Here is a 12,256-nt window from a genome sequence, read left to right on the forward strand (position 1 = left end):
CCGCTGTCTCTCAGTTGTTTTCCCGATCGATCGTGGATCGGATGTAGAGAGGCGCCTACGTTCTCGGTGGGACTCTCGACGTCGTGTCTCCCGCTCCGAAACCGCAAAGCGATCAACCAACGGGAGCAGCGGGGCTCGCTCGATCGAGCGGGGATCTCTCGATCGAGCGCGTCTCTCGATCTCGCTCTCGAGACGGAACCAACGCCTCGATAAGAGCGCGCACGCGCGAAGCAAACAAGCGAGCCACACACACGTCTTTATCGCGATCGCATCCATCGCCACATCGTCGCACGTTTCTCCGTTTTCCTCGTCGAACGATGATCGACGCGTCTCCGCGGAAGCAGCTCGTTTCCCCGAAAAGAATCGCGCGTGTTCTGTGTCGATCGATTAGACTAAACACTAGTCACCAGTGATCTTACACCCGGCTCTCATCGTCGTCGTAATCGTTAACCATCGAGCCTGTCGCGTAGTGTTCCGCGAGATCGCACCGATAGATCGTACCGATCGATCGCGCGGATCGTCGCGTCGGTCGCCGTTCATGCTGTCGTCTCGACAAGCTTTTTCGTCTCTTACATATACATCTTACACCACCACCACCACCACTAGCATATCAACTGTGCCGCCTGACGTTACGTTTACGTTTACGTTCGCGTTTACGTTCACGTCACGTTACGTGTGTACGTGCTTTCTCTGCTTCTATCGATCTTTCTATGTTACTGCTGGCTGGGGGGAGTCGAGGCGTATCGACAACGATCGGTCGCCGGAGTCGTGTCCTGTTCACGGGGTTTCGGGTAAATGTGAATGTGTTCAGAGTGTGATAGCCTTCGTTGCCCTCCGTTCGACGAGGATCGTGTGTCGCGAAGTCCCAGGCGAGAGTCGGGGGATAGAGAGGATCCTTAACGAGGACGCATGTTTTGCCGACAGAAATAGAGACACACAGAGAAAGAGACACAGAGAGAAGCGAGTTCCATGTTGAAAAACTATCCGCTGCTAGAGGAACGCTCTCCAGAAGCCTCCTGACGACGAAGGACGCGTCGAGGGAACCACGTCTACGTTTATTATTTAGAGGGACCAGGGTCCTGTCGGGGTGATGGACAATCGGGAAAGTCCGTTTTCTAGGACGCAGCCGGCCAGGGGCTCGTTCCGGCTGCCCCCGGGTCGCAAAGCGATCATAGTCCCGGAGGATCAGCATCAGCCTACGCAGACCAAGAACACACCCAGCCCCAAGTCCCCAGGACGTCCGCCATACTCCCCGCTGGAGAATCTGAAGCAGTGGGAGCTGGTCGAGGGCGACCGTGGTCTCAAGGTTGTCGAGAGAAAGAGCTCTTCCGTGGGCCCACAGTGTCCTCGATCAAAGATCATCGAGGAGAAACGAGCCTCCATCGGAACTGGTCCGATCGCCAAATCCATGTCGCCCGCAAGCTTGAAGCTAGATCCCAGCCTGGAGGAGAAGCTAAGGGCCTTCAAGGACTCGAAGATCGTTCAACCGATCGTTCTAGCAGAGGACGAGCCGAAGATTCCTGTTAGCCTTGACTTGATTTTGAAGAAAGACAACTTGGCCGAGGAGGAGAGCACCGACATGCTTCAGAGATTGGAGCTGCAGGTCAAGGCCATCGAAAAGAACACGCTGGCGGCCAGAGCCCGTCAGCTGGAGGTCAGCTCGGACCTCGAACCGGAAATACAGCTGCGATACAGGGAACACGAGGATCTGCTCCGTAACGTGACCGATGACGAGGCCGAGGGGTAAATTTTGATTTCATCCGCGTACACCGACCACCCGGATCTTTCTATTTTTGCCCGTTTCAGTACTCGGATTCTTCGTTCCACGTGATCGCAATCTCAAAAAAATTCTCCCGTCTTTTTTCCCGAGAAATCTTAAAAATTTACAGTTCAATCTTATCCCGGGTCGTTTAGTTTGCAAGACACCTGAGAGAAGGTGTTTCGAGTTTCATCTTGGCCCCACCGGCGAGTACGATAACTAGACTGCGGATTTTTATACAAAACGAAGTATACATTTCTTTTCTTAACAATGTTATTAAATTCTTGAAATATTATACTAATTCTTATCGTAAATGCATAAAATCCGCAGTCTAACTGAATCGCTCGCGCAAGTTTAATCGGAATCGACTTCTGTAACGTTCCCTCGTCGTGCTTTGTTCTTGCCCCTTTTTTTTTGTCGAAACTTCCAGTCACGGACGTTGAAACTTTGCCGCAAGATTTCAGCTTCTGTTTCTCGGAGATCAGCAATGAAAATTCTCGCGATAAATTCGCGAAACGAAAACGCCCCTTCGAAACGCGGAAAAAGAAATGTGTTGACGGTGAATTCGCACGAAAAGGGCCTCCCCGTTGCAACGAGGTGACGCGACGAGGAACTCGACGGGGAACGCGGGGATCACGGTGAAGAAGGTCGCGACGAAACTGTCCAGAACCGCCTCGGACACCCGTCGCGGACAGGAAGCGGAGATATCGTTGCGAGCACACACCAGGGCACACCAGACCCGAGCGGTTCCTATTGTTGGAAAGAAAGACCATCGACGGCAGCATCAACAGCAGCAGCAGCAGCAGCAGCAGCCTCACCACCAAAACAATGCGGTCCGCAATGCTCTAAAGCCGCTGTCGGACATCATGCGGAAGGCCAGTCAAAACGAGAAGGAGGTAGATATTGCGCGGACTTGATTCAAACCGAGAAACACTGTTCTCTGACTTGGGAAGACGGACGCGGACTGTTAAGCTCGTTGCACTTTCGTGGGAGTTTCGTGGTGGGGCTTAGCTCTTAATAATTCTATTGAATGTACAACAAACTGGTAGTCGCTTAGCTCTTAATAATTCTATTGAAGATACAACAAACTGGTAGTCGCGAGTATTTTTGGCGAACGATGCGAAACGAGAATCGACTCGGTTCTCTCGATCTTCGAAGTTAATTTAATCGCGTTTCCCCCACCAGCAATCCCCTCCCCAAGGAGTGCGAATTTCGACGAGTTACTTGTAGAACATTGCTGGAGGGAAAATCGCCAATGGCGAGCTTAGGACGATCTTCTTGATTCCCTCGAGTCCCCCAAAACAGTCATGCGGGTGGAAGACCGTGGAGGATTACAAGGTTTACGATAGACAGCGATCGGGGCACCGGAATAACTCGGAGGCTTCCTTCCTCTAATAAATAGGCTATGGATCTTTATGCAAAATAAAAAACACACGTGTGGAAAACCACGCGCGGCAGAAGCGAAACTTCTTGCAGTCTAGTAATGTTTAGAAGTAAATAATCCTAATGAAGCGACAACAAGATCAGGAACAACTCTCGATGCAGTATTTGCAAGACATTTAGACAAAATTGAATTAAGAATATGTATATCATATTTTAGCTATCACAAGCCAATTGTTTCAATGATAGAATCGTAGAAAATCATAGAACATGGAACAAAATAATGAACGATCAAAATTTGCGACGCAAAGAAGGAGAGCATATGGGAAATGCTATGAACTATGTCTTTCTCTTTTATTATTTTGTTCTATGTTCTATGATTTTCTATGATTCTATCATTGAAACAATTGGCTTGTGATAGCTAAAATATGATATAAATATAATATAAACAATATGATATAAACAAATACTGCATCGAGAGTTGATCCTGATCTTGTTGTCGCTTCATTAGAATTATTTAGCATTTCCAATCTTAATTTACTTCTAAACATTACTAGACTGCAAGAAGTTTCACTTCTGCCTCGCGTGGTTTTCCACGCGTATGTTTTTTTACTTACCTGGCACCTGTTAAAATTTTTCAGGTTAGTTTAGAACAAGGGTTTGGATAATTGTTTATAAATCTTTCAGTCTGGACAAAATCCGATGAGAAACTGCATGTGGAAGTAGCTGGAGGTTGATTCTATGTTATCCAATTGCAAATGTTCACAAATTAACTCTGGTTAATTAGTTATTAACAATTGTTGCGCGGGCTGATTGTTTCGGAAGTTTCCATAATGCGTAAGACAAGGAGGGTCGAACTGTGAGACAAGGACAGACATACATAACATACCACTTCTCCAAGATTTGTTAATAACCAACAATTTAAGCATCATACCTGCATGAAACTGAAATGGGAATGTAGCCAAGGCTTCATTTTACATTCTACAATCTTAAAAGTTCACCAATGAAGTCTTTAAAGTTAGTAAATTAATTATGAAAATGTTACTTGTCAAACCATTCGAGGTTATTCGCGAAATTTCGTCACTTCCGCAACGCTAGAAAATTGTTGTTGTCAACAAAGAAGTTTCACTTCAAAAACTGTCTCTATCGATTGCAAGAGACAGGAGACCTTTCTTTCTTTAATCATTTTAGTCGGTTGGAAATGGTATCGATATTATCAAGTAGAAGTAACTTTTAGAAGTAACTTAACAAGTTGGCTACCAGCGTCACAGATATGTGACGATTACAATCTCGCAGTTTACTCAAAGATGTTCGAATTAATTGGATCCGATTCAGAGGTGTCATGATTATCTTCTGCTGGAGAGTTTCAGTATTTCATAAATCTCCTTCATTTAATAAACTGCTTGAACAGTGGTTGCTGATCAACGAACAAAATGTAGCGGGCGCGTTGAGGAGAAAGTTTCTCTGGAAAAATAGCAAAGAAGCCACGTCCGTATTGTAAACCTTGAGCAAATGAAATTCGTGTAATCGTGAAAGGAGGAGCGAACGAAGGGGCTGCTCCTCCGTGGCTCTTGTTAGGAGCCTCGAGTATCCCACGACGTCCTTTGTCTTCACCGAGGTCGGTGCTCGTCTGAACTTCGAAACCGTGAAACGATCATGCTTCGCCCTGCAGGGACGTGCGAGCGTAGGGATACTTGAGCGTACCTCGCTGACGCGTTTCCGCGAGTTTGAACCCTGACGCGAACCAGTCCGACACTCGTTCCACCGAGCTGAAGTAATAGGCTCTCCCCTGCTTCATCGTGCCCATGGAGTGTCTATCGTTGTATAATGATCGTGGGATGCTGCTGCGATCGACATCCTCCTTCGCGTCTTCTAAAAGACACTTGAACGCTTGTCAAGCCGTACGATCGATATGTATGTACGCGCTTCGAGAGAAGATCTAGGAGCTGGTGCTGTACAGAGATCGTAAGTTGCTGAGCAGACGCGAACGTAAAATCATATTCAACATACACCTGCTACGTATTGCTACGAGGATAGAGATCCTCTAAACAATTTCTATTTCTATTTCACTCCTCGGTAATTTAGTAAATAAAAACAAACTTAACAGCGTAAACGATATTCTGAATAACGGCGTAGCAATTTCCAATGGCGCCTCAGAGTCGCAATTCGATTGCTGAGGGTTGCTAGGGGCTCGGTAGATTACGATTTCTGCACAGTACGGGTAACTCGGAGATCTCGGCTAGCACAAAGATCGTCTCACCGATTCAATTTCGCTCCGGTATCCGAAGTCGTCAGGGACTCGGCAAATTAAAATCCCGACGCCATTCAGAGCTCGGAAGCGTCTCCGGGGCGTTGGATATCGGTGACTCGTCTGCGATCAGCTGACCGGGATAGAATTCGATTTCGATCGCGCACAGAGGTAGGGGGGGGGCGAAGCAAAAGCGAGCAAGCAAGCACGTCCCTTCAGGAGTAAGTGGAGGAATGGCTGGTGAAGGAGAGTGGAGGGAGGAGGGTACGCCGAAAAACTGGTGACGCTGCGCGGCGCGGCGTGACGGTAGCACAGGCGTCCAACCCTTATGGCAGGCAAGGTTGGCGCATGCGTGGAAAATTGGTCTTGGTGGTCGTCGGGGCAACTCGTGAGGAAGGTGGTGTAGGCAAGCCAGCAGGCCAGGCAGGCTAGGCAGGCAAACAGGCAGACATCCAGGCAGGGAGGCTTTCAAGGGTGGTTTCGCTGCCACGTTTCCAGCGAGCAGGGGGTGGTGGGGTCGCGTATTGATTCCGCTGAAAGCATCCCTCGGCTGTGGACTGTTCTGCTGGGTGACTCGCGGCTCGTCGAGGACACGGTCGTCGTCGGACGGGCAACTTCGACGACGGCCAGCCGCCTCTCGTGAAAACGGTGTTCGAGCCGTGTCGCTCTTCCACCTCCTCCCGATCGCGATCGAGAAGTGTTCCGGAGCCGACGAGGATGCGCTGCTCGCCGCCAGCCGAGCCCTACGACCAACGCCGGCCAGCACCGGGATCAGTGACGTCGGATACACCTACGACACGCCTCCGAAGCCACGGTTTCAATCGTCCATCGATCCCCCCGAGCTCCACGAGCCGCCGTCTTCCAGCCTCCGTGGAGATCCGAGCATTTAACTCGCAGATCCGTTCTGCCGGGTACACCTGGCCCCGATAACACTCGTACATACATTCTCTCGCTGGCAATCCGGTGCGAAACGTTCGTCGAAAAAACCTGGATCGATCCACCCGGTCCCGTTTGTTCGTTCCCGGTTGTGAACCCGTTTTCGGTGCACTCGAACGTGCCACGGTGATTCGGTGAAAGTTCGTCGCCAGACCCACCGACGATCGATCTTCGCCGTGTGTGCTCTCTCCGTGTCAAGGATACCCCGACAGTGATGCTTTGACATAGTGTTGCGATCCACGGATCTGTGTTCCAGTGAACCGCCGGATGTAAATAGTTGTTGAACGCCAGCTCAACTGTGTTCTATGCTAGTGAACCGCGGAGCTGTTGTCGAACGACAGACTTCGTTTTTACTCTTCTTCCTGTTCGAAGGAAATCGCAGGATGTAGCTAGGCAGAACTGTTGTTCAACGTGCATTCTTTTCCCTCGAAACAAGTCGAAATTCTGCTTTCAACCTCGTACCTGATCGCCAAGGACGATGACCGATCGTCCCAGGACCAAGTCGACGCCAAGTTGATTACGTTGTTCCGTGCCTCCATCGTTGTACATACGTAGCTGTAAACTAGTTCGTCGGCGGACATGTCGGGCCGCGGTGGGTCTCTCGAACAAAAATGGCCAGCCAGGACGAAACACGCGAAGAGGATCGTGTCCGATTTGCCGGCGCAGATCGTCGGACTTTCTTGTCTTCTCCTTTTCTTGTTTAACGGGGAGAGTGTTGATCAGCTTGTTCGAACGACACGGAAGTGCGTCGCGTAAGACAGAGAGAAGCGGACAGCCGCTTCTTCATCGTCACCGACGTCGACGACGCTCGCTTTTTTTACGGCCACGCGAACCTCTTTCTATCCCTCGGGACGTCGAAAAGATCGATCGACGAACCAGCCAAGCTGGCGGCCTCGAAAGTTGCTGCTGCCACCTCTTGCAAGATGGTCACTCGTGGCCACGCGCGGGTAACAATCTAGATGATCCAGCGATTCGTCTATCCGCGATATATCTCGGCCCTTTGCACTGGGACACTCTTCCGAGGAAGTGATCATTTTTCTGTGCGGATCTTTATGCTCGGCATTCAAATGTGTTCCGATATTCAACCTCTTGCAGTACGATCGCCCGAAAAATTCCACGCAACAGAGAAGGACATTTATATTTGTCGCAGGCCTCCTGTTTTTGCTCGAACCTTTTCAAACCGAGTTACTTTTCAATCGGGAACATTTCGAGAGACGGACGCGAGACAAAAGGAATTGTTGTAACCAGACTGCAGATCTTTATGCATTTATGTGCACATTCTTTGAACACAAAGAAACGTGTATAGCCAGTAAATTAATGATGTCTCTACATTATGCGTAAGGAATTTTATTTTATATAAAATAAACCATGAAATTTATAGTTCGCATAAAGATCCACAGTCCATGCAAAGTGAATCAAGTGAATTATTTGTTGAATTCAGAAGAAAGTGATAAATTGTTGACAGGTGACAGGTGAACGGTTAAATGTCAATTGCAAAACCGAGGAGTCGCACTTCGTCGTAAGAATAATGCATAACATTCGCATTTAGTACATTTTGTTGAAAATGTTCGTCGCTTGTCATTATTATATAGAAACTGGTAAACAGAAAGCTGTTTAACTCTTTAGTGGTTTGTTTGTAGACTGCGGATTTTATGCATTTATGAGAACAACAAGTGCGACTCAAGACAAGCAGATCAAAAGTTCCAGCTGATTAAAATTATTAGAGGAAGAGTGAAATTTCTATTTGGCATTATACAATTTGTCCAGACAATTTTTATTTCGCTTGAAGATCCGCTGTCTATTTGCGTCTATCTATTCCCCCGTCCTCTCGAAATGGGCGTTCAAGTTGCTGGACAGGTTGGCGATGTCCCTTAGAGAGAGGACAGTCGAGTGCAAAGGGCTAGCAATCTAGCGGATCGAAAGATCGTCTCGAGAGGAGATTGATTTTCGGTGATATTGCTCGCTTTCCTACAATATTTAATTCACGATGCGATTTAACGTGCATTACGTCGTTGGATTGCTGAAATATCACACGGTGCGTCTTCTTTACATGCGATCGTTCATTTCACGTTTCTGTTTGTCGCGGATCGGTGGAAAAGTGAAAAATAATTTTCCGTTAACGTGCTGAAAAAGAAAAAACCGAAAATTCTCTGGAAATTCCCATCCGATTACATTTGAAAGAACGTTCGCTGGAAAATCACGGTGCAGCAGTCAGTCGCATGAACGCTAAAGAAACTCGTGTTCGAATATGCGATAGATTCCATCGAGTAAAATCACGTTTCATCACGAGGGGTTAAGAGTTAAGAGGCTTGCGGAACGATGAGGCGGAGACTCGCGGAAAAGCACCGGCTATTACATAATTGATTAAATAAACCGATAAGAACGGTGGCGAATCGATTTATGCATCCGCAAAACGGAGGAGTCGCTTTCCCACTGACCCGGTGTTGCGCGATGTTCCTTATGGAAAGGAAAAAGCTGTTTCGCGCGAAACGAAACGAAACGAGCCGGACCGCGTAACGAATCTCTCGATGGAAAAGTAGACCGGCCTCTCGTTGAAAGTTAAGTCTTTTGTTGACGAGTGTGCTCGCGAAATGAAATCGAACCGTGTCACCGCAAACGTTGTTGGTCCACGCGTCACGCTCGTGGTGTCGCGCTTCTTTCGAAACGATCCGTATCCGGGCGGTGTGCAGCTTTGCAGCTTTAACGAGGTTCAATTAATTCCATTGAGGATCGTCTGTTCGTTCCTGGAAACGTGAAGCGCGATTCGCAAATAAACGACGCGTGCCGCGGTATTTACAAGTTCGAAACACCTCGCGACTACAAGCTTCCTTCACCTTCCATGAACCGATATTAACCCTTTACAATTCAACTTTATGCACACTATCGCAGACGATGATTTTCCAAAATATTCTTAACGCCCTCTTGAAATTATTCGCTTTCAATCTTAGGAATCGGAGACGTTCGTCCTCAAAGGGTTAATTCAGGTTCAGGCGAGACGCGCACTTTCTATTAACCGTCTTCTGGTTCGTTCTCGTCATGAACGCATAAAGATCCGCAGTCTACAATTCTATTCATTTCCCCAGAAGTTACGAGATCGTCAACTTGCTTTCCACGGCTGTGTGTGTGCGCGCACGTGCAAAAAGCAGCTCATCGTCCGAGGAAAAGCGAACGTTCCCGCAACGGCGACCGCGACCGCGACCGTGCGGAAAAGTTTTCTCGTTCGACGCGACACCGCGATTTCTGTGTGTGTACCCAGCAAGTCTTTAATAGTGTCTCTTTTGTTTGATGTTCGTTGCAGCCAGGGGATGGCGTGGGAGTGTCGAGTAGCGTCGGTCGGCTCTCGTCGAGGAGTCGGACGTCGGAGGAACCCCACATCGGCAAGTACAAATTACTCAAAACCATCGGCAAGGGCAACTTCGCCAAGGTAAAACTTGCCAAGCACGTGCCCACTGGGAAAGAAGTGGCTATCAAGATAATCGACAAGACTCAACTGAACCCGAACAGCCTTCAAAAGGTAAGCGTTCACCCGAGGAACAAGCTTAAACCCACGTGTATTCACAACGTCCTTCGGAAATCGTTGCGCAACAAACTCAGCGATAGTACTTCGCCTATTTCTCTTTCCTTCTCCGAATTCGCAATATCTCGTTCCATTTATAATCTCGCATCTTCAAGAAACACATTTCACACAGATAGAACGCAAAGTTCGATTCTCAGAGACCGCCAGACATTTTTCTTTACCTTCGAATTTGTAAAGATTAGCTAGAAGTCGCGGAAAACGGAAGTGTCCCGGTGCAAGTGCTCGTGGGACGTTTGCATCCACTCGGCCAAGGATCGATTACACTTGAAAATGTCGCTTGCACTTCTCGGAGTGCTTGTAAAGAGTTCGAACCTACTTCTTGGTCTAGGCTAGGTCTAGATCTAGTTAAGTTTAGGTCTACCAGCTCCGAATCTGCTTAGAATCGCATTCTGTGGAAAGCAGCAAGATATTTTTCTACCATTCGGGAAGTTGTGGATTAGGTTTCGTCTTTCGGTAGCTGATCGTCGATGTTTGCGTTGCAGTTATTCCGGGAGGTGAGGATAATGAAGATGCTCGACCATCCGAACATAGTGAAGCTTTTCCAAGTGATCGAGACTGAGAAGACGCTGTACCTAGTGATGGAGTACGCCAGCGGTGGCGAGGTCTTCGACTACTTGGTGCTGCACGGTCGAATGAAGGAGAAGGAGGCGCGAGCGAAGTTCAGGCAGATCGTCTCCGCTGTGCAATACTGCCATCAAAAGAAGATCATCCACAGAGACTTGAAGGCCGAGAATTTGTTGCTCGACAGCGAGATGAACATCAAAATCGCCGACTTCGGGTTCAGCAACGAGTTCACGCCGGGCAACAAGCTCGACACCTTCTGCGGATCACCGCCGTACGCGGCGCCCGAGCTCTTTCAGGGTACGTTGCTCTTCGGGTTCTCTGAGTTTTCATTTTCCAACAATCGATATTTTGTTTCACGCGAATTACACCACCGTCCATAAGTATTTGGCCACTTGGCGGAATCGAATCTAAAAGTTTATATCTACGTTATAACTTGAGTTATTTTGAATGTAGAATGAATATAAATGTATATGATTGACGTAGAATCATTATAAAGCATTACCTGTTAAGGAATTTACCAGTAAATAGATGAAAGTTATTAATAGACTGCGGATCTTTATGCATTTATGGCTTATAAAAATTTTCAAAAAATGCTGGGTATTACATTCAACGGAATTCAGTAAGATGTTTATTTATTTTGGATCTACAAATGCTATTACCAATGAAAATAGAATTTTATTTTGCAACACTTTCTTAAAGCTTGTCTGTAAAACTTGAAAATTGCATAAACATCCGCAGTCTAGTTATTAAACGCTTCATTCATTAATATATCAACCTCGCTGGGCAATGACGGCGTTTACAATTCGAGGCAATCTAGCAACAAGCTTTTTTAATGTTTCTTCCTGGAAATAGTAACCAGATAGAGCGGAGAGACACTTGACACCACCATACTGTAGTGTGTTCGCTCTACCAGCTTTCGTTCAACTTTTCTTATTATCTTTTTATCCATAGTAATTGCTGTTGAATATTATCTGTATTATTAATTATTACTTTTATACGAGTGCATAAAGGAAATACTGTGGCAAAAGTTACATTGGGATGCTTTATTTTAAATATATTTTGCATATTTTCGATAAACTGAGGGTGATCAAGTATTTATGGACGGTAGTGTAAATGTTTTATCAACCGCTTGCGCTCGCAGAATTTTCATTTTGTCCATGTGAAACATTTCGTTCATTCATTTTGTCCATATGTTTAGTAATTTATTAAATATAAAGACGCAATGTAGAAATCGTTTTCACTTACAGTAATAGTCATTTTGAATGGTACCTCACAGGAGATAGTCGAATGCAAAGCGTAAAGTGCAAAGTACTACCTTCGTGAAACGTGAAAACAATTTAGTAAAACAAAGTGATGAACGCTGGGATTTACCGTATTTTAATTGTTTGTTTGCATGTGTGTCAACAGGTAGAAAATACGACGGACCAGAGGTGGACGTATGGTCGTTGGGCGTGATATTGTACACTCTAGTGTCGGGCTCGTTACCTTTTGACGGCTCGACATTAAGGGAATTGAGGGAAAGAGTGCTCAGAGGGAAATATAGAATCCCGTTCTACATGTCGACCGACTGCGAGAATCTGCTGAAGAAGTTTCTGGTGCTCAACCCGACGAAACGGGCCTCTTTAGAGGTAAACACAAGCTTGGCTCTCGGATACAGGCAACGCGACAGTCTCTGTTTTCGACGATTTAACCTTGAATCGATGGACGAATAGTGGACAAGACATATAAAAAAGACACAGCTAGACTGCGGATTTTATGCATTCATAAAAATTTATAAGAACATGTAAAGAAT

General features: G+C 46.8%; 2 protein-coding genes across 9 annotated transcripts in view; both read left to right on the forward strand.

The window, feature by feature from the left end:
* Window positions 1-1,062, forward strand: part of LOC143208843 (uncharacterized) — a 51,161-nt gene extending 50,099 nt beyond the window's left edge. Inside the window, exon 4 of the mRNA XM_076423691.1 lies at window positions 925-1,062. Within this exon, the coding sequence (XP_076279806.1) occupies window positions 925-930 (6 nt within the window). The 3' untranslated portion in view covers window positions 931-1,062. The remainder of the gene's footprint in view (window positions 1-924) is intronic.
* Window positions 1,063-1,086: 24 nt separating this feature from the next.
* LOC143208839 (serine/threonine-protein kinase MARK2-like) overlaps window positions 1,087-12,256 on the forward strand; it is a 47,996-nt gene continuing 36,826 nt past the window's right edge. For all 8 annotated transcript variants that reach the window (XM_076423678.1, XM_076423681.1, XM_076423682.1 and 5 more), the window contains exons 1-5: window positions 1,087-1,743; window positions 2,337-2,655; window positions 9,622-9,837; window positions 10,383-10,761; window positions 11,872-12,092. In XM_076423678.1, the coding sequence (XP_076279793.1) occupies window positions 1,091-1,743; window positions 2,337-2,655; window positions 9,622-9,837; window positions 10,383-10,761; window positions 11,872-12,092 (1,788 nt within the window). In that variant the 5' untranslated portion in view covers window positions 1,087-1,090. The remainder of the gene's footprint in view (window positions 1,744-2,336; window positions 2,656-9,621; window positions 9,838-10,382; window positions 10,762-11,871; window positions 12,093-12,256) is intronic.

This window comes from Lasioglossum baleicum, chromosome 5, assembly GCF_051020765.1.
Source record: "Lasioglossum baleicum chromosome 5, iyLasBale1, whole genome shotgun sequence".
Lineage (NCBI taxonomy): Eukaryota > Metazoa > Arthropoda > Insecta > Hymenoptera > Halictidae > Lasioglossum > Lasioglossum baleicum.